This window comes from Bos javanicus, chromosome 3 (genome assembly GCF_032452875.1).
Source record: "Bos javanicus breed banteng chromosome 3, ARS-OSU_banteng_1.0, whole genome shotgun sequence".
NCBI lineage: Eukaryota > Metazoa > Chordata > Mammalia > Artiodactyla > Bovidae > Bos > Bos javanicus.
This window is the reverse complement of record NC_083870.1, coordinates 82,453,885-82,475,052: the sequence shown is the minus strand read 5'-3', so window position 1 is coordinate 82,475,052 and position 21,168 is coordinate 82,453,885. Positions and strand designations below refer to the sequence as shown.

The window sequence follows — 21,168 nt, the reverse complement described above, 5'->3', positions numbered from 1 at the left end:
CTCCAAAATCACTGCAGATGGTGACTGCAGCCATGAAATTAAAAGACGCTTACCCCTTGGAAGAAAAGCTATGACCAACCTAGACAGCATATTAAAAAGCAGAGACATTACTTTGCCAACAAAAGTCTGTCTAGTCAAAGCTACGGTTTTTCCAGTAGTCATGTATGGATGTGAGAGTTGGACAATACAGAAAGCTGAGCCCCAAAGAATTAATGCTTTTGAACTGCAGTGTTGGAGAAGACTCTTGCGAGTCCCTTGGACTGTAAGGAGATCCAACCAGTCCGTCCTAAAGGAAAGTAGTCCTGAATATCCACTGGAAGGACTGATGTTGAGGCTGAAACTCCAATACTTTGACCACCTGATATGAAGAACTGGCTCTTTGGAAAGACCCTGATGCTGGAAAAGATTGAAGGTGGGAGGAGAAGGGGACAACAGAGGATGAGATGGTTGGATGGCATCGCTAACTCGATGGACATAATTTGAGTAAGCCTCGGGAGTTGGTGATGGACAGGGAAGCCTGGCATGCTGCAGTTCGTGGGGTCGCAGAGTCAGACACGACTGATAGAGTGAAATGAACTGAACTGATATCCACCAGGGCTCAACTAGTTTAATACTGAGAGTTTGTGAATGGTCTTTCTTTAGAAGTGTTCCTTTCACTCCTGCATACTGGTTAAAACCTCTGGTGGCTCAGCTGGTGAAGAATCCACCTGTAATGCAGGGGAGCACCTGCAATGCAAGAGATCTAGGTTTGTTCCCTGGACCTGGGTCAGGAAAATCCCTGCAGAAGGAAATGGCAACCCACTCCAGTATTCTTGCCTGGGAAATCCCATGGACAGAGGAGCCTGGTGAGCTACAGTGTATGAACTCCCAAAAGTTGGACATGACTTAGTAACTAAATCATCACCACTACCACTGGTTAAAACACAGAGGTTGGAATCATATAGGCTTGAGCTGACACCAGTTGTATGGCCTTGAACTAGTTCCTTAATCTAATCACTCCATTAGAAAATGGGATTATTAATCAGTACCTGCTACATAGGGCTATTATAAAGATTAAGACAATTCATACATATAAATGGTAGTTTAAATAAGACTGAGAATCAGGAAGCAACCTGTGCAGAAGGAAGAAGAGGAAGGAGAAAGGGGCAGGGAGAATAGAAAGTGAGGGGAAAAGAAAGGAATAGGAGAGAGGGTCGGGGGCCAGGAAAAGTTTGGTAAAGGAGAGAGAGAGGGAGCCATAATTATAATAATCATGCCTTTGTAAAGTATATCCACTGTACTCAGCAAACCCTAACCCTAATAAAAGTAAACAAAACCTGCTTGAATCCCAGTATCCACTACTTTTTTCTTTCTTTAATGATATTTTCAATTGGAGTATAGTTGCTTTACAATGTTTTATTAGTTCCTACAGTATAGTAAAGTATATCAGCTGTATGTATACATATATCCACTCTTTTTTTGGATTTCTTTCCCACTTGGCTCACCTCAGAACATTGAATAGAGTAGGTTCTCATTAGTTTTCTATTTTATACATAGTACCAAATAATGTATTTGTGTCAGTCTCAATCTCCTAATTCATCCCACCATTATCTATTACTTCTCTCCAGCCTTGACCTGAGCGATTAGCCCAAAAAACAAAACCAAACAAACAAACAAAAAAACACACAGCCATGCTAATTGGGTTTCAATTTAAATCCTTGAAAACAACTAGCAACTGGTTTAAAAATACAGAAAATTTGTTTTTCTGGCCTTACTTCATTCAGTTTCTCAATTACAGAATGAAAATACAAGTGCTCCCCATCGTTTTCTTTGGTCAAACTCAAGGGCAAAAGATGACAACCGCAAGTATCACACAGACATAATGTCAAGTAGAGAAAGAGGAACATTTCCCTACCTGGAGATCTTTTTGTCAGCAAAGAAAACCTTTCCTAGAAGCCCCTGAACAATTTTCCCCTTCTTTCTCACTAAACAGAATGGTATTACTTTACCACGTCTTCATTAGTCTTTGGTAAGGTGGATAAAACCATCCTAGCTGAATGAAGTCAAGTTTCACCCCCCTAGAATGGGGTTCATCTCTTTCAATATACATGACCAGGAGGATGACAGGAGATACCTGGAGAATTATATTAGCAGAAGAGAATTAGGTTGTCAGAAACATCACTAGATTGGTCTAAGAGGGATATAAACAGTACAAAATGAAAAGAGGTCTTTTGATCCCCCAGTATTCTACAAGCAGCAAGCAGGTTAAGAAAATTACTTCAGCTGCAAACTTGTTGCTATCCTTCATGAGAAAGGAAGGGTAACTTGGAGAATGGAAATAAGAACCCAGAAGATAGAGCCAACAGCCACTAAGAATTATTTTCAAACACTGAGCTCTAACCAAGGAAATGTCAACCTGTGCATAACTGAACATAAGAATTGCTCAAGACCAGTGACTCTTGTGTGACTCCCTATTCCGCCTTTTTGAATAAGAGTCTGTATAGCAGTTATCTTATGCCTGCTGCTGCATCGCTTTAGTCATGTCTGACTCTGTGCGACCCCATAGATGGCAGCCCACCAGGCTTCCGCGTCCCTGGGATTCTCCAGGCAAGAACACTGGAGTTGGAGTGAAAAGTGAAAATGAAGTCGCTCAGTCATGTCCGACTCTAGCGACCCCATGGTCTGCAGCCTACCAGGCTCCTCCTTCCATGGGATTTTCTAGGCAAAAGTACTGGAGTGGGGTGCCATTGCCTTCTCCATCTTATGCCTAGCCTACCATTATATGTTGAGTGTACAAGAAGGAAAATAATTTGGCTCTTTAGTTCACAAGTCTTCAGAGCAAGAGAAACTGTACTCAAGGAGCTCTACGTTTTGTGGAACTTCACCTGAGAAGTTTTGTCTATACTTGACTTACATGAGAAGATTCTGAACTCTGAGGAGATGCTGTAATGGAATGAAACTTTCAGGGACTTTGGAAAGAAAAAAGTACACTGTACATATAGGAACAACGGGAACCAGGGAGCAGAGAGTGGATTGTGGTAACCAGCCTCCGAGATGGCCCTTAAAGATCGCCATATTCTGGTATTCACATCCTTACACAGTGCATTCCTACATTGTATCAGCATTGTTCTGAGTGGCCAATAGATTTGCAGAAGTGACAGCATGTGATGAGACTAGATCATAAAAGACACTGTGGCTTCTGCCTTTCTTTTTATCTTAGGGGACCCAGCTACCATGAAATAAGGACACTTAAGCAGTCCTATGGAGACCTAAGCAGACCTATGGAGAGGTCTCCATGGCAAGGAACTGAGGCCTTCTTCAGTCATGTGAGTACGTTCTAGTCAAGTATTCTCACGAATTCAGCCCCCATCAACAGCTTATTTGCAGACTCAAGGGAGATACAGGGTAAGAATAACCAAGCTACGCCCTGAGGATGCCTGATCCATAGAAACTATGAGAACATAAGTATTTAATATTTTAAATTTCTAAATTTGGGGATAATGCAGAGATAAATAACAATTTAAGTTGCTGTTACTTAAAAGCTCTATAATATTTTTTCCCTAAAGACAGGCTGTTCAGAAAGACTCTCAAACCAGTTATTGAAAAAGTATTAGGGTGACAACACTGGTGGTCCAGGGGTTAACACTTCAGCTCCCAATGCAGGGGGCTGGTTTGGTGTCTGATTGGGGAACTAACATCCCACATGCCAAACGGCAAAGACAAAAACAAACTAAAAAAAAGTATTAGAGTCCCTCTTAAAAGAAAATAGAACAAAATGGTTGACACATATCTTCATCCCAGAAAAGAGCAAAATATCAAACTCTACAGTAATAATTAGACAGTAAAGCGCTCTGTTCTTTGTGCATCATCTTCCATAATTAATATTAAAATTATAGAGGCATTTAATCAACATGCCCACACTGAAAGGTTTAATTCAGCTGTGGGTGGCAGTGAGAAAGCCATTGGGAATGAGGAAGGGAAAAAACAGGCAGATGAAAAGAAAGATGCTACTAAAGGGTAGTGCAGTGTAGTGGTTAAGAGCCAAACTGCCTTCAAATCCTGACTGAGTGAACTTCCTCATTTGTAAAATGGGAATAATGATAGTCCCTTCCTCGAGAGATTGTTATAAAGATTAAATACATGTAGAGTACACAAGAGAGCACCCAGAACATACTATGTACTTAATAAAATCACTTACATCATCCTGGAGATGTGGATGGAATGGAAATGGACAGATGTATTTTGAGTTACAAAGAAGATTCAGTCACAGTCTTACTTACTTGGCAGGTTATGCTGCTTTAATTTCCCTTCAGAAAACCTCAGCAGAGTGCAAAGAGAAGCCCTAATCTAACTGGGAGGCAATTAAAACTATAGTTCAGTTCACTTGCTCAGTCATGTCCAACTCTTGGCAACCCCATGAACCACAGTACGTCAGGCCTCCGTATCCATCACCAACTCCCAGAGTTTACCCAAATTCATGTCCATTGAGTCGGTGATGCCATCCAACCATCTCATCCTCTGTTGTCCCCTTCTCCTCCTGCCTTCAATTTTTCCCAGCATCAGGGTCTTTTCAAATGAGTCAGCTCTTTGCATCAGGTGGCCAAAATATTGGAGTTTCAGCTTCAATATTAGTCCTTCCAATGTAGTGGCGCCTATGTTTGCGTTAAGCACTTCTCTATCCATCAGTAAAAAAGCAGATTGAATAGGTTCTTAGTATTGAAAGCTACATCTACAATGTATGGAGTGACCCAAATAATTTATTATACAAACTTGGACACTTCTAGATTGGTTCAAGATGACAGAGTAGAAAGATATGCACTCATCTTCTCCTTGTGTGAGCACCAAAATTGCAACTAACTGTTGAACAACCATCAAAAGGAGGACACTGGGACCCACCAAAAAAAGATACCCCACATCCAGGGACAAGGGAGAAGCTACAACAAGATGGTAGAAGGGGCACAATCATGATAAAAAAATCAAATCCCATACCCACCAGGTGGGTGACCCACAAACTGGAGAACAATACCAAAGAAATTCTTGCACTGTTGGGAAGGCTCTGAGAATCACATCAGTCTTCCCCAGCTGGGGGTCCGGCAAAGGGACTAGGAATCTGACTTTGAAGGTCAGCAGGATTTGATTACCAGACTTCCACAGGTCTGGGGGAAACAGAGACTCTGCTCTTGGAGTGCACAAATAGACTGGGACACTTCTGAGAATAAAATAGGCTCTAGATATAATTATATATGAAAAATAGGCTTAAACCGAAACTATTCCAGACAAGGAGTAATGAACATTTTGGTCATTGTGACTGTGGCACAAGTTCATAGAGGCAACATGCATATTTTAATGAAATCAAATAAGTTTGCCATCTATGCACAGAATAAAGAAATGGTATCTACTTTAATAACTGCTTTGCCAGAATTTCAATAATTCCTTTCAGAGATGGCCAAACCCTTATAACAATATAACAATTACACATAATAAAAATACATCTCAGAAACACCTGACCTTGTTGACACCTGTTATCTTCTCAAAAGTCCCTCTTCCTACCTTAACAGACATTTCTCCAAAGAAGACATGCAGATGGCCAACAAACATATGAAAAGATGCTCAACATCACTCGTTATTAGAGAAATGTAAATCAAAACTACAATGAAGCGTCACCTCACACCAGTCAGAATGTCCATCATCAAAAATCTACAAAAAATAAATGCTGGAGAGGATGCAGAGAAAAGGAACACTCTTGTACTGTTAGTGGGAATGTAAATTGATACACTGTGGAGAACAGACACTATAGAGATCACTAAGTTCTCTAAAAAACTAAAAATAGAACTACCATATGACCCAGCAATCCCATTGTTGCGCATATAACCTGAGAAAATCATAATTCAAAAAGACACATGAGGCTTCCCTGGTGGTCCAAAGGTTAAGAATCTGCCTTGCAATGCAGGGGACACTGATTCCATTCCTGGTCCAGGAAGATCCCACGTGCGGGCGGCAACTAAGCCCATGCGCCACAACTATTAAGTCCATGTGCCACAACTACTGAAGCCCATGCACCGAAGAGCTCGTGCTCTGCAACAAGAGAAACCACTGCAATGAGAGAAGCCCACATACTGCAACTAGAGAGTAGCCCCTATTCTCCACAACTAGAGAAAGCCCTCTCACAGAAATGAAGACTCAGCGCCAGCCAAAAATAAATAAATATTTTTAAAAAGACACATGGACCCCAGTGTTCACTGCAGCACTATTTACAATAGTCAGGACATGGAAGCAACCTAGACAGCCATTGACAGATGAATTGATAAAGATGTTATGCTGCTGCTGCTAAGTAGCTTCAGTCATGTCCGACTCTTTGTGACCCCATGGACTGCAGCCTACCAGGCTCCTCCGTCCCTGGGATTTTCCAGGCAAGAGTACTATTAGGGTCCAATTCCTTTCAATTTATTACAGGAGAATTAATGCTATTGTTCATAATTCATTTACCAAATCTAGAAAAAAGAAACTTCGGTGCTCAAGCAGATAAACAGCCCAGCCAGGCAAAGGACTATTTTAAAAAGAGGTGGCCAAGTCTATAAAGATACAAGATATCCTCCTGAAGTCTTTATGCAATTGGAAGCTCTGATACTTGTAGAAGTATAAATGCTACAAACTTATAAAACATCACCTGAGAGTCCACTTGAATTTCCTCCAAACTCATTAAGTTTTGTAAATTTTAAACATCAAGCTCTCAACCTTAATTTTTTGTTTCAGCCCATTGTTTGCCATCTTCAAGATGGGCTGAAACAAAAAATTAAAATTAAAAGCTTAACATCCAAGATCCACAAAATTAAATGAGTTCAGTTTAAATGAGTTTAGTTTAAATGACGTTATAGTATACATATATTAAATACAATCGTACATTAGCCATAAAAAGAAATCTGAGTCAGTTGAACTGAGGTGGATGAGCCTAGAGCCTGTTATCAGAAAGAGACAAACAAATATTGTATATTAACACTGACAACCTAGAGGGGTGGGATGGGCGGAGAGAGGCTCAACAGGAATAGGATATATATTTATTTATTTATGGCTGATTCGAGTTGTTTTATCAATGAAACCAACACAATATTGTAAAGCAATTATCCTTCAGTTAAATAAAAAAGTCCCTCTTCCTTGCTTCCCACGGTGGTACTTGCTTCCAATTATGCTCTATTTCTTTTCTCTCTTTCTTTAATGGGTTCTTCTTCCTTCTTCCTGCTCTGATATTCCCTTGGTCTTTTTCTCATTGCACCCACTCCCATTTTCTAAGCTTACAAACTCTCATTACCTGAACTATCACGTTTAAATACTGATGATTCCTAAGTATTTGTAGTCCCAACTTCTCTTAAGATCTAGACCTGCACTATCCAATATGACAGCCATTAGCTACTTATTGCCATGGAGCACCTGAAATGTGACTAGTTCATAGTAAGATGGCTATAAGGATAAAATACCCACTGTACTTCAAAGACTTCATCAGGAAAAAAGTGAATAGAAAATATCTCAGTAATTTTTATATTTTTATATACATGACATGTATATTTTATATACATTTTTAAATGACGATATTTTCAGATACCTTGGGGTAAATGAAATTTATCATTGAAATTAACTTACCTGTTTCTGTTTATTTTTTTATTTTTGTTTACTTTTTAAAAAGTGAGTATTAGACATACCTAACAGATAAAAGTACATACACAATTCACATTTGTAGCTCACATTTTATTTCCATTAGACATCAGTGCTCTAGAGCCTTATCTCCTACTAATTATTTCAACTCTGAAATTCCACCAGCACCTCAAATTTAGTATCTGCAACAACAGAACTCATCAACTTCTGTGTTCAGTCCATTCTCTATCTCAATAATAGAGTGATACTGCTAAACCACACATCCAGTCACACCACTTCCCTGCTCAAAATTCTACAATAGTCACTTTCAAGATTAAACGAAATATAATCTAAGCCTCTCAATCTCTACCTTCAAGGGTTTACAATGTCTCCTCTCTCACTTTTTACAACTAGACTGAAAACTCTAAGAAAGATGGGACTATACTATGAGTCTCAACCAGAAAACAGAAAAAGGTATCGCAAAAACACAATTCACTGAAAAAAAATTTTTTTCCAGTGATTCTTAAAACTATGTGTCAAACCTGGTTCTAAGTGTTCTGGGTATTCTTAATCCTTACAATAATCCCCCAAAGAAGGTACTATTATCCCCATTTTACAGATAAATTATTTCCTTATTTACAGGAAATAAGGCACACAGAAGTGTAAGGGATATGCTCAAGGTCACACAACTGGTATATAATGGAGTTCATGGTATGTCCTGGAAGGGAGTATAGTCTCATGGGCCTATTGCATGGAGTACAAATGAAACTAGAAGATAAGTTGGAGCCAGATCACAACATACCTGAAATGCTTTCCTAAAGAGTTTGGATTTTCCTCTATAAACAATGAGGGTTTTGATCCGGGATGTGATTGGCATACTCTGATATTTAAGGAGGTAACTTGGGTAGTCATGTGGATGAGGAGCAAGAGACTAGAGTGTTCCTCCATCTGTATTCTTCCTCCAGACACCCAAGTTTTCTATGTGAGAGTTACTGTGAACTCCTCCTCTCTTATCAGACACCTAGTTTTATCAATTTTACCTTCAAAATCTTTCTTCAATTCACCCCTTCTTCTCCAGTCCCACTGCACTGAGGTCACATCTTTATCACCTCTTACTGAGACAATGGAAATAGACTCTTTACTACCTCCGGTCTTACTCTTTTAGCTTATTTTTCACTTGGCCCCAAAACATTGTTGCAAAATTTTACTCTCACTGGAAGGACTGATGCTGAAGCTGAAGCTTCAATACTTTGGTCACCTGATGCGAAGAAATGACTCACTGGAAAAGACACTGATGCTGGGAAAGATTGAAGGCAGGCGGAGAAGGGGACCGACAGAGGATGAGATGGTTGGATGGCATCACCGACTGGATGGACATGAGTTTGAGCAGCCTCAGGAAGTTGGTGATGGACAGGGAAGCCTGGCATGCTGCAGTCCATGGGGTTGCAAAGAGTCGGAGGACTGAGCTACTAAACTGAACTGCCAATAATAAAGTTAAAAGCCTTCAGTGGCTCTTTATCAATTTAGTCTCTTTAACACAATATTCAGGAATCTTTATGATTTCACTCTTGTCTGCTTCCACTGTATCAATTCCAACTACCTTGTTTCAGTCCAATTAAACTATAAGCTCCTCCTCTTGTCTTGCATAAGTCTGTCTTCTCTGCCTAGGACAAGGTTCCTCCCTTCATCGACCTAACAGCAGTTACTCATCATTCAAGAGAGCTCAGGCTTTATTTCCTTTGGGAAACCTTCCTCCACATACCTCTTTTCCAGGCAGAGTTAGGTATGTCTACTCTGAGATCCTCTAACGTTTTATGATAAATATTTATACAATTAATTACATCCCATTTTAACTACATTCTTCAATAAGTTATACATCAGTGATGCTGTGTCTTACTGATTCAGTTACTGAACCAATATTTATTGAATGTTGCCAGCCGGTTCCGCACTCCTCCCCTAGTCACCCAGAGAATGCTTGGTTAGAACATCCTCTGGTCCTGAATTCCAGGGTTCCCCTGGTGGCTCAGATGGTAAAGAGTCTCTCTGCAGTGCAGGAGACTTGGGTTTGATCCCTGGATCAGGAAGATCCCCTGGAGAAAGAAATAGCAATCCACTCCAGTATTCTTGCCTGGAAAATCCCATGGGTTGAGGAGCCTGGCAGGCTACAGTCCATGGGGTCACAAAGAGTCAGACACGACTGAGCGACTTCACTTTTTTTTCCCTCCCTGAATTCAGCTGTATGACTTTCATCCTTCTCCTATACATTGTAGGGAGACCTAGAAAAAGAGGCAGACAGAAATAACTGCTTTGGACCCAAGGCTAAGAAAGTCCTTTCTTTAAAAGCATTAGGAGAAGAATTAAAATTTTAAAAGTGTATCCCAGGTCTTGTCACATCTGTCTGTGTTCTTTTAATATGTGACTTTTGCTTTTGTGTGTGTGTGTAAATTCAGTCTGAGAGAAAAAGTATGTATTATGGCGGTGTTTCTATATGTTATCCAAATGGGTCCTTTCCTTGGGATGTGACTGAGCCAGTGGCATGGTCTTCTGGAGATTTTTGACGAGCAAGACTAGGCTGAAACTGAGAAGCCGGTTTAAACTTAAGTATCCTGTTGCCCTGTGTTCAGGAGTAGGGAGGAAAGGGGATTTCTGCATGAATACAAAAATCATTACCTTTCTGAAGGGCGGAGTTGTAAAAGGTCTTCCAGGTCATCTGGGTGCTCTGGGTCATGCATAAGTAGGAAATGGACCCAATACTTCCCGCAGAGAATTCTCCCCTAGGGACTGAATCCTCCTCTACACTCCCCTCCCCCACCCAGGACTGACCGTCTACTGTGTGTGTGCAGGCACGGTGGCCACTGCTTCTCGGACCAGTCCTCTCAACCTTCCCTCTCCTAGCCAAGCTCCGGAGATGTCAAAGATTCTTAAGCTGGGGTTTTCCAACTTGCCCCTGAAGCTAGGCGGGCGGGCCCAAGCTGCGATGTAGAGAATTCGATGTCCCAGCGACCTCCTCTGAGGAGTGGATCGAGTTAAATATAACCGCGCGAATGGAATAGCGCTAAAAATAAGGCAACAGCTGGCCGGTCCACAGCCCGGTCCCGGGAAGGGCGGGGGCCTGAGTGGTCTTGTGCAGGAAGGCCGCTCCGGGCGCAGGGACAAGGAGGCAGCAGCGTCCGCGGGCCTGGGACGGAAGGCCAGCGGGATGGGCGCGAGCAGCCAGGTGCGGGTCCCAGGGACTGGAGTCAGCGTCGCTCGGTGGCCCGAGAGGCATCTTTTGAAAGACTCAGAACCCTGGGAGAACTTGCCTGGACGTGACAAGGCAGAAGGGCTGAGAGCTGAACTCCTGCTCGCCCCGCCGCCAGAGGGAGCTGAGGGCAAGCGGGGGAAGCAGAACCCTCGAGAAGGCCGCGGCGTCGCCGGGGATCCGAGAGTGGGGGTCGTGCGGCAGTGGCCGCGCGTGCACACTCGAGGCTCCCGCAGCGACTGGTGCTCGGCCTTAGCGCCCTGCACTCACCCACAAGCCCCTCCCGGCGCACGCCCCTCGGCCCTGCACCCTCCCGCGTTAGCGCCCCAACCATGAAGCCCACAATTGAAACGTTTCCAAAACGGGCTATTTATTTGCTCCCAATAAATCGATCCGCAGTGATTAAGAAATCGATGTGGCCTGGGTGGGCGACGTCGCTTTCGGGGAGGGAAAGGCGCCTCTGCCCTGAGCTCGCGGGGAGGCAGAGGGCGGGTGCAGGCCTGGGAGAGGCGTGTCCCGAGGGGGCCACACCCGAGGGCCCGCAACCTGGGCGCGCGGGCCCCGCCAGGCCGCGTTCCCTCGGGCGGCGAGGGGCGCGCGCCCGCCGCCCGCGCTCCTCGGCCCCTCTCGGCCCCTCTCACCGCCTCTTTTGCGCGCGGGGGAGGCCGTGGCCGGCAGCAGCCGCCGAACAGCTCCGAGGCTTTTGTTGCTCCTCGGCCGGCTGAATGGGGGTTTTGTAAAGCGGGACAGATAAAAATGAGCAGCATCATATTGTTTGACAGAATGATCCCATATGATGAAGTGTCGGCTCCGAAGGGGGTGAAAATGGTGAATTCCTAAAAACCCGGCCCTCGGCTCCTCCGAGAGCTGCCGGTAGCCCGGAGCGACTCGCGGACAGCCGGGCCCCGCCGCACCGCACCAAACCGTGTCGGGAAGACTCGAGCTTTCAATGCCAAGTCATTTTTAAGCCCCGATCCTGCCCAGGACCTTTCTCCTCGCGGATGAAAAGAACAATTTTCGAGAGAAAGGCTCGTTTTGATTAAATCTGACATGCTGCTGATAACTCCATGCTAATGTGAAATAATTAACATAATAGCCATAATTAAAAGCACGCTAACAATGCCATAAATTTATCACACAATTTTACTAGCTTTCTGCCCCTAACTGCTCTCTCATCGTTAATTAAACGTGTTGCCTTTTACAGAATGGATGTTTATACATTTCCAATATAAATAAATTCGAAGCCATCCTCTCTCCCTCTCTCTCTGTCTCTCTTCCTCTTCCTTTGGTCTCTCGCCATTAGAAGGCACTTCTTCGCGTGGGCCCTGAGTGGCGGACACCTTAAAAATAAATGAAGTTTTGAGATGCAAATCCAAACATGAACATTAAATTAATCCACCCCCCCCCCCCCCGCCCACCAAAGAGATCCGGAGAGGTATACAAGGGTGGTGGGAAATGAGTTGAAAATCCCACCCTCTTGGAAACAGAAATAACTTAGGTGGGGTGGGGGCCCGGGATGTCCTTTCAGCCCTTCCCACCTCCCTCGGTGGCCGTCATCCAGGCAGAGGCTGATAATAGTTTAACATATCGGTGAAGACTGTCAATAAAGAGCCAACTTTGTTTTTTGGGGGGTGGGGAGAGGGGTATATTCCAGATGGACTCCGCCCACGTTTAGTTTCCCCTGCATTAGAGGAAGGGTGGCTGCTGTCTGTGGGGGTCGTGCCCCTTACTGCGCGACATGGTCCTTTCTCCCCGTATAATAAGAAAAGTGCACCCGCGCCTGGCCGTAACGATTCTATCTCACCTCCGGCCAACGATTTATTCAACCACGGGCATAGTTTCTGACTTAAAGGGCGAGGAAGAGGGCACCTGGTTTCTCCCGCGCCTGACGAGGGGTAGGTGGGCCATTCCAGCTTTCCGAACACGCTGACCGTGCCCCTCCTCCTGTGTTGACCACTTAAGAACCCAAATTGAGTTGTAATTAATTTCCCCTTCTCCGTCATAAATTGTTTCATCCTCTTCTTGTCTCCCCCATCCCCATCTCACCCCCCAGGACACACACACTAAATCTCCCCTCCCCCGAGACGTCTCAATTTCCTTCCTATCGATCCGAACTCCACTTTTCTTGTTTCCTGTTGCTAGAACCTCGGTCCCCTCCACCACCACTACCAATCCCCGCCCCCAACGGACCCTGTCCTGGTGGTTTCTGCAGCTGGGTACCACGGATTCTGCCCACCCCAGGAGAAACGGAGGGAGCCTCATTACATTCTCTTTTGGCTGAAACGTTCCAAACATTTGAACAGGTGAGACAGCTGGCTGCCATCTTCTTTAAATCCCTCCTGGGAAGTTCGATTGTTGTGACCCAAATAATCACTCTCATTCATATTAATTGTTTGTGCCTGTGTTTTTCATTCTCCCTCTTACTATCTCCCCAGTAACCGAGACTCAGAAGATGTTTTATCCACATTTCTCTCTCCTTCCCACCCCCACCCCCAATATTTCCGTTCCCTCTATCACATCTCCCCCCCCCCCCCCCCAAGTGTGTCACTGTCGCTCTGTATCTGTCTCTCTTCTCCCATCTCTGTTCCAAAGTTGGCGGTAACTGACGACCTGTGGGCTTTTAGCCGCTAACTGGGATCATGCGGCAAACAGGATTTACTAAACCCGGAATCTAGTTGGCCTAGGACAGGACCCTGCACCATGTCGGGCTCGCGCCCTTCCGCCCTGGCGGTGTCCCACAGTGATGGCAGCGGGAACCTTCCTGCCTCCCACCTGGGCTGCAGCTTAGCCTCCTTCCCGCCACGGCAGGTTGCGCGGCGCTTCTGTCCGCCCAGAAGAAGGAAAAGGGCGACGGGCTGCCCAGCCTAGAGCTGTTGGGAGAAATCCGCCGTCTCCGCTGGAAATCGATATTAAGCCGTTGGGCCGGCACCGGCGCAGGACGTCGGGGGCTCAGCCAGTAGGTCCCGCACGTCTCATCATTTAGCTAATCGAGTCGAAAAGTTTCTGTAAGGGCCAGACCCGGCATCAGATGGTAACACTGATTGAACAAGAGATTAGCACAATAGATCTCTAACCGAGGGGAAGCGTTGCTTTTCACGCTACGTGCCGTAATTAATGGTATGAATCAATTAATTTGACTTTTATTGTGTCGAAAGAAAAAAGCGCAACAAATGGAACTGGCGGCTGGGAGTTGTTCACCCCCACCCCTTTCCCCAGGGAGGTCCCAAAGAGACACGGGGGAATGGACGGATCGGGCCAGGTCTTGGCCGAGGGAGGCTCAGAGGCAGTAAACAGCGGCGCCGAGGGAGTGCTGAGAGCCAGCCCTGGCGGGCCGAGGAATTGAAATTAGGCTCATTTGGAGGATGCTTCAAGAAGACTGCGGAGGGCATCCCCGGGAGCCGCTAACCTTCCGCGCGTACACACACACGTGCAACGCGTCCACGCGGGCCCAGCCTCCTAGGCTGCGGTGGGGCTCCTGCCGGCCCGCGCCTGCCTCTGGGGCTGGACAACCGAAGCTGAGCAAAGGGAATTTGTGGATTCAGTTTCTTTTCCGTGCCCCTCGGACGTTCTTTTTGTAATTATTGGGTTTTGAGACAGTTTCACCGGGACCTCCGCTGCCGAGGGACAGCGGGCAGCCAGTTCGCCGCTGCAGTCGGTTTTGCAGGAAGCTGTCTAGAAGGTATCGTAAATGGTTCGGAGCCTGCGGGCGACAAAGCGGTGCAGCTGCGGGAATGAACTCAGATGCATTTTAGGGTCAAGTGCAACCGGGATATCATTTAGATACAGAAAAATCGTGGAGTTACCTGGGCATCTCAAGATGGAGGAACTGCCCTGGTTTCAACCAGAAACATCCTGCGAAGTGGGGGTATGCAATGTGCTAGTGTTTTATCCGGGAAATTATCTAGTGAAAATTGAAGTCAATCTGTGTGTCGCACTGCCTATAAGTGAAGCAAGTTTACGTGTGTATCTAGGCTAAGGAATGAGAGAGGTGGTAGGTGAGAGAGACACAGACAGGGAATCGTAAGTACTACTGTCCTCCAGGAAATACATCAGTTTCTTAGTATCATCTGTAAATACTGTATTTCACTATTTCTTCTCAGACTATATCCCCTTGTGCTCCTTCCTCTGGTAAGGCCTGCACTCCCTTCTCAGGCCTCAGTGGCCAGACTGGGCTTGGGTTCCAGGAGCCCTTAACACCCGGCAGGCACTCGCGGCTCACAAGGAGGCTGCCTAAAAATGCAGGAGGAAAAAAAGCAGCGCATCGCGGCTTCACCCGGTCAGGAACACTATTCCGAAGTGCGCGGTCCGCGCGCCCCAGCAATGTCACGCATCCGGGGTCGGTTTGCGCCCCCAACCCTCCATCCCAGTTAAATGCCGATAGTCTTTCCTACCATCACTGACTTTCCTTGCCAAAGAAACTCGGTGTGCACTGGCCATATCCTCGCCTCCTCCTCCACCTCCTCTGCTGCCGGTCTCTGAGGAACTAAAATCTTGGAGGGTTTGTCTATACCCTAAGGGGAAAGAATCCACGTTAGTTAGCCGCAAGGAGAGTCTAGGCCGCCAACAAGCTCGCTCCCAGGAGGCTGGGCCCAGAAGCCTGAGAAGTCACACCGCCCGCTCCCCCTGAGGTCAGCCATCCCAAACAGGGCGCGGCGTCTAACCTAGAGGCCCGAAGCCTCTTCCCGTCCCCACTCGACTTACCCAGGCCGCTGCCAATGCCGGCTCCTTCCCCAGCGCCTCATTTCCGACTTTTTCACATGCTAAGTCGTTTAACAACTCCGAGCAGCTAGTTGCGGCTTTATTTATAGGTTCTCCGTTATTTTACGTCCTTTTTATTTCTCTCTGCAACTATTCTGATAGATTAATCAATAGCCATTTTCTGACCTTCGGATATCCCAACTGATGCTGCTGTGGCCGAGCGGGGGAGGGGGGGGGAATATATTATTACACACACATACATATAAACACGCCCACATCGAGCCAGGAAACCGAAGACAGGACCCTGTGGTTTGACTTTAGCGGGAGGAGCGCCTCCCCTCAGCAGGTGTCTCCGCCGACTAAGCACTGAGGCAGGAGAGGCTCTTAAGTCTAATTAGCAAGACAGAACCGGGGCGCTGCCCTTAATCTTTAGAGCTAAAAAGAATCAAAAAAACAAAACTGAGACTACCAAGTTTTTCTTAAAAAAAAAAAAAAAATAGGATGTGAATCTTGTCCTACATTCTATGCCTAGGGAGCTTTGGCAAAGGGCGGGTGGCAAGAGGGGGGGCGGGGAAGGGAGAGGGGGCGGGTATGTCAGGGAAGCAGAGCCGCGGATCCGGCGGGGGCTCCCGGGCCCACACCCTCCCTAGCTCACACGCACCCACCCTCACTCACACCCACAGGCTCCCTCGACCCCCTCGCCAGGCTCCAGCCCAGGGTGGGGTCCCAGGGCGGTCCCAGGCGCCCTTGGGCCCCGCGGGATGCTGGCGCACGGTGCGGCGCGGAGTTGCGCGTCCCTTGTCCCTTTGTTGACAATTCTCTCGACCAACTTGAGTTTGGCCGGCTCCGCGGCGGCCCTGACGTCACGCACGGTCACGTGGCCCCGCCTCCCGTTGGATCTTTAAGTAGAAAGTAATCTATCAGGCCAGTCCTTAAAACGGGACTTTCGACTGCGGGGGCTTCGGCGTCCCTGACACCCCCTCCCCCGGTTGCCCCTGCCCGCGCCCTCCTGAGCTGCTCGGCGCCCCGCGTCCCGCGCCCGCCGGCACCGCTCCTGCTCCCCACGCCCGGGCCGGAGGCAGAGGAAGGCAGGCGAAGTGAGGGGGCGCGGCGTGGAGAAGCTGCCGGGCCCGGGCCGGGTCCGGGGCCGCTGCCGGGGGCAGCAGGGAGCGCCTAGTACCGAGCGCCAGGGACAGCTGGAGTTTGCGGAGCGCTGCCACGGGGGGCGGACGGCACAGCCCGAGTCGTGCGATGCCCGGCCGCCGACTGTGAGCCAAACCGGGAGGGCCCCGGACCACCTACGCCCCCCTCCCCTCTCCTAATCCCCTGTCTTTCGGGGGCGCCCCAAACCCCTTTCCTGAGGTTGGCGGCAGCCCCTGAAGACGCCCATCGCGCGCCGCTCCTTCCCCGCCGCCGCCACCAACCCCGAGGAGGGATGACCCTCTCCGGTGGCGGCAGCGCCAGCGACATGTCCGGCCAGACGGTGCTGACGGCCGAGGACGTGGACATCGATGTGGTGGGCGAGGGCGACGACGCGTTGGAAGAGAAAGACAGCGATGGGGGCTGCGACAGTCCCTCGGGGCCGCCCGAGCTGCGCCTGGACGAGGCGGACGAGGTGACGCCGGTGGCACCCCACCACGGGCAGCCTCAGCAGCCGCACCAGCAGCCCCTGGCACTGCCCAAAGAGGTGGCTGGAGCCGGGGCCGGGCCAGGGGGCGAGGCGGGAGCATCCGAGGCCGACGGCTGCAAGAGCGGCGCTGGCGGCGAGGAGGGCGGCGGGAGCGGTGGCGGGCCCGGCTCCGGCAGCGGTGCGGCGGGCGGCCTGGCCCCGAGCAAGCCCAAGAACAGCCTGGTGAAGCCGCCCTATTCGTACATCGCGCTCATCACCATGGCTATCCTGCAGAGCCCGCAGAAGAAGCTGACTCTGAGCGGCATCTGCGAGTTCATCAGCAACCGCTTCCCCTACTATCGGGAGAAGTTCCCCGCCTGGCAGAACAGCATCCGCCACAACCTCTCGCTCAACGACTGCTTCGTCAAGATCCCCCGTGAACCGGGCAACCCGGGCAAGGGCAACTACTGGACCCTGGACCCTCAGTCCGAGGACATGTTCGACAACGGCAGCTTCCTGCGGCGCCGGAAACGCTTCAAGCGCCACCAGCAGGAGCACCTGCGTGAGCAGACGGCGCTCATGATGCAGAGCTTCGGCGCCTACAGCCTGGCGGCGGCGGCCGGTGCCGCGGGGCCCTACGGCCGCCCCTACGGCCTGCACCCTGCGGCCGCGGCCGGCGCTTACTCGCACCCGGCGGCCGCGGCAGCTGCGGCGGCGGCCGCGGCGCTCCAGTACCCGTACGCGCTGCCGCCCGTGGCCCCCGTGCTGCCGCCCGCCGTGCCGCTGCTGCCCTCGGGTGAGCTGGGCCGCAAAGCGGCCGCCTTCGGCTCGCAACTCGGCCCGGGCCTGCAGTTGCAGCTCAACAGCTTAGGAGCCGCCGCGGCCGCCGCAGGCACGGCGGGCGCCGCGGGCACCACGGCGTCGCTCATTAAGTCCGAGCCGAGCGCGCGACCGTCGTTCAGCATCGAGAATATCATCGGAGGGGGCCCTGCGGCGCCCGGGGGCTCGGCCGCGGGTGCTGGGGGCGCCGGGGTAACTGGGGGCACCGCGGGTAGCGGAGGCGGTGGCGCCGCGCAGTCCTTCCTGCGGCCGCCCGGGACCGTGCAGTCGGCAGCGCTCATGGCCACGCACCAGCCTCTTTCACTGAGTCGGACGACGGCGACCATCGCGCCGATTCTGAGCGTACCGCTCTCTGGACAGTTTCTGCAGCCTGCAGCCTCGGCTGCCGCTGCTGCCGCCGCCGCTGCTCAAGCCAAGTGGCCCGCTCAATAGGGACGCGCTGGTGGCCGGGATGCGGGGCCTGGCAGCGGCCTGGATTGTCGGCTGCAATTTGCAAGCTGCGCGCCCCGCCCCGCTCCTGGCCCCCCTGCCCAATCCTGGACTCTGCCTCTCTTCCATTTCCTCCCCCTCGACCCCTCAACACCGACCTTCGGCGGCCTCCACCCAGTCCTGCACACCTAGGCTGGCGGAGCAAACTCTCACTGCGCGCCCGCGGGGAATATCTTTCCGTACAGGTAAAACCGAAAACCGATTTTTCCAAAACTGTACCCGGACGGCGCCTGCTCTCAGTACCTGGGGGATGAGAGGGAAATTCTTTGTACATATTTGTATAAAAATTATTGACTTTCCTTTTGGGGTTTTTATTTTTTTAAGAAAAAAAAATTCAGTAGATTTAGAGCTCTGAACTTTCATTTTTTCTGAAGGTTCACTCTCCGCAGTTTTATGTGAGAAAAAATGTATAGAGACGTTGGGAGATTTTAAATATAAAATTTTCAGAAGACGAAAGTCATTCTATATAAAAGTCTGTTTATATATAATGAATATATATGGTATTCTAAATGTTATTCCATCGTGTTGTACACAACTTTGTAAATAAAATTTTTAAAGGCTCAGCTTAATGTTTCATTTAGGTGTCTGAGGTAAATGACAAGATTTTAAAATAATATTTGCATTTTATTCTTCCCAGATGAGTTTCAAGGAATGACCTTTTCAAACTTTGCTAATTCATAATTTGAGTGTAAGAAAAATTTAATTGGAAAAATATGCCTAATTTAAATTGTACTAATATTTTCTTTTAGTTTTCACATAACATGGGTGTGTAGGTGGTGATTTTCTTCCTATCAATACATTACATCTAAATGACTAGATATTTCTGAAGATAAAGTAAGCTGCCATTTAAAAAACCAACCTAATTCTAAACTTCAGCACAATTTTAATTATTTTTAAACATCAGACTTAATCTTTCACAATGGAAACTTTCCAAATGAGAGTTCTTAATCATTTCAATTAACCTTTCAAAAGAATGTTAATTCCAAACATTTCCCTCATCTTAGCATTTAAAGCCTTGATTTTTTCCAAACTATTTTCATACCCTAAGTGGAAGTGGTAATAAACCCAGTTAACTTTTTAAACATATGTAATAGCATTTTAAATTTTGTAGTGAAATTGTATTACCTATATGAACTTCATAGATGATACATAGTTGTTGTTTTTTCATAATATTTTCAAATAAGATGCCTCTTTTCTATGGCAATAATCAATCCACAACATAATTTCGATATCTGAAGGGTTCCTGTAAATGTTTGTTTTCTTACCAACCCACAGCTTTTCCAAAGGCCAAGAAATAAACCTTTAATATCCTCTTAAAACAGATACACCTCACCCCGTTTCTTAAACTTTAAAAAAGTACCTTAGGCTAGTTTGGTATGAAATGGGAGATCACAAAGCAGGAATGGAGAAATGTCCTTGTGGATTATTTTTAATGTGCATTTCAGCTGTTGCAACCATAAGTATTAACGTAGAAATGAAACATCTAGATGCGGAAAGTCAGTTCCCATCACCACCAACACATCCTCAAATGACATCAATTCTAATTATTTCGTAATTAATTTAGCTGTTGCAATTACGTATGCGAAATTGCTTTTTAAAACTGGAGCGGGTAGCAGTACTGTCAGCTCGGCCCTATGCGGGTGCTGTTTGCAAAACACCGTCAGTCCCCGGCGCTGACGTCCACCTCGCCTCCCTCGTCGCGGAGATGGCTCCCGGCTGCTGATCCGAGCCTTATTTCTCTGCTGTCGGCGTGGGCTAGGGCGTCACTTTAAAAGACACTTCCTCGCAAATACCGAATTTGTCTTCCTGGTAAACAGTAAACATTATTGTGTCCTGAGTAAACATTCCTTCTGGATCAGAGTCCTAAAATAAAACAAGCTGCCGGGGGTGAGATCGTTTAACTTGATAAACAAGAACTTGATAATCAACCGCCACCGAGAGGAGCTACAGTAACCTTCACGAAGAAGAGATTATGGACCACACAGTCTACGGGCGGGTCCCTTCTAATCTCTTTTTACAAGGAAAACTAAACGGATCTAAATTTGTTTGTGTGTTGCAGCTATAAAAGTAACAAGTTGTTTCACAGTTGTGTCTGGCTAATCGGTTTTTACACAAACAGCAAATGGTACATGATTTGTGCAAACACATAGAGGTTATTTCTAAATTTAGCTTACACCCCTGGGAAAAGGGAAAGGCCGGGCTTCTTGAATTCACTTTTAGCCTCAAGAAGCTGCTGATCCAAGGCTTCTAAATGACATTGGATAACAGGGGCCTCATTCCATCCCTGATCCTTTGTTACTTATAAAATTACTCGCTCATATTTCCGCGCATAGCAGCAATACCGGCCGAGCCTGCGCCCGCGGCGTGACACTCGGCCACAAGCCGCCGCTTGAGATCCGCGGAGCATTTTTCCCCCCTGATATATTCGGCGATGGAGTGTAGAGGAGACATCCGCCGGCAACTTTCCTTCCAGACACTTCCTAGCCTTGAACTAGAGCTTAAAGATGACCGTTTTCTTTATTTTGGGGTGGGTAGGAGACTCTTAGCCCCAGACCTCAAACCGACCAGCGACTCAGGGATATAGGCCTGGCCATTCCCCCCGAAAAGCTCTTTTTGGTTTAAGCTTGTTAGACCACGAAGCCTTAGAGCAGCAGAAGAAAATGCAAATATCATATATAATGAACAC

General features: G+C 47.8%; 1 protein-coding gene across 1 annotated transcript; it reads left to right on the top strand.

Annotated features, from left to right (window-relative positions):
* The first annotated feature begins 15,783 nt into the window (after window positions 1-15,783).
* FOXD3 (forkhead box D3) lies at window positions 15,784-19,045 on the top strand. The gene has a single exon (XM_061411743.1). The coding sequence runs from the start codon at window positions 16,980-16,982 to the stop codon at window positions 18,423-18,425; it is 1,446 nt and encodes a 481-aa protein (XP_061267727.1). The 5' UTR covers window positions 15,784-16,979; the 3' UTR covers window positions 18,426-19,045.
* The last annotated feature ends 2,123 nt before the right edge of the window (window positions 19,046-21,168 follow it).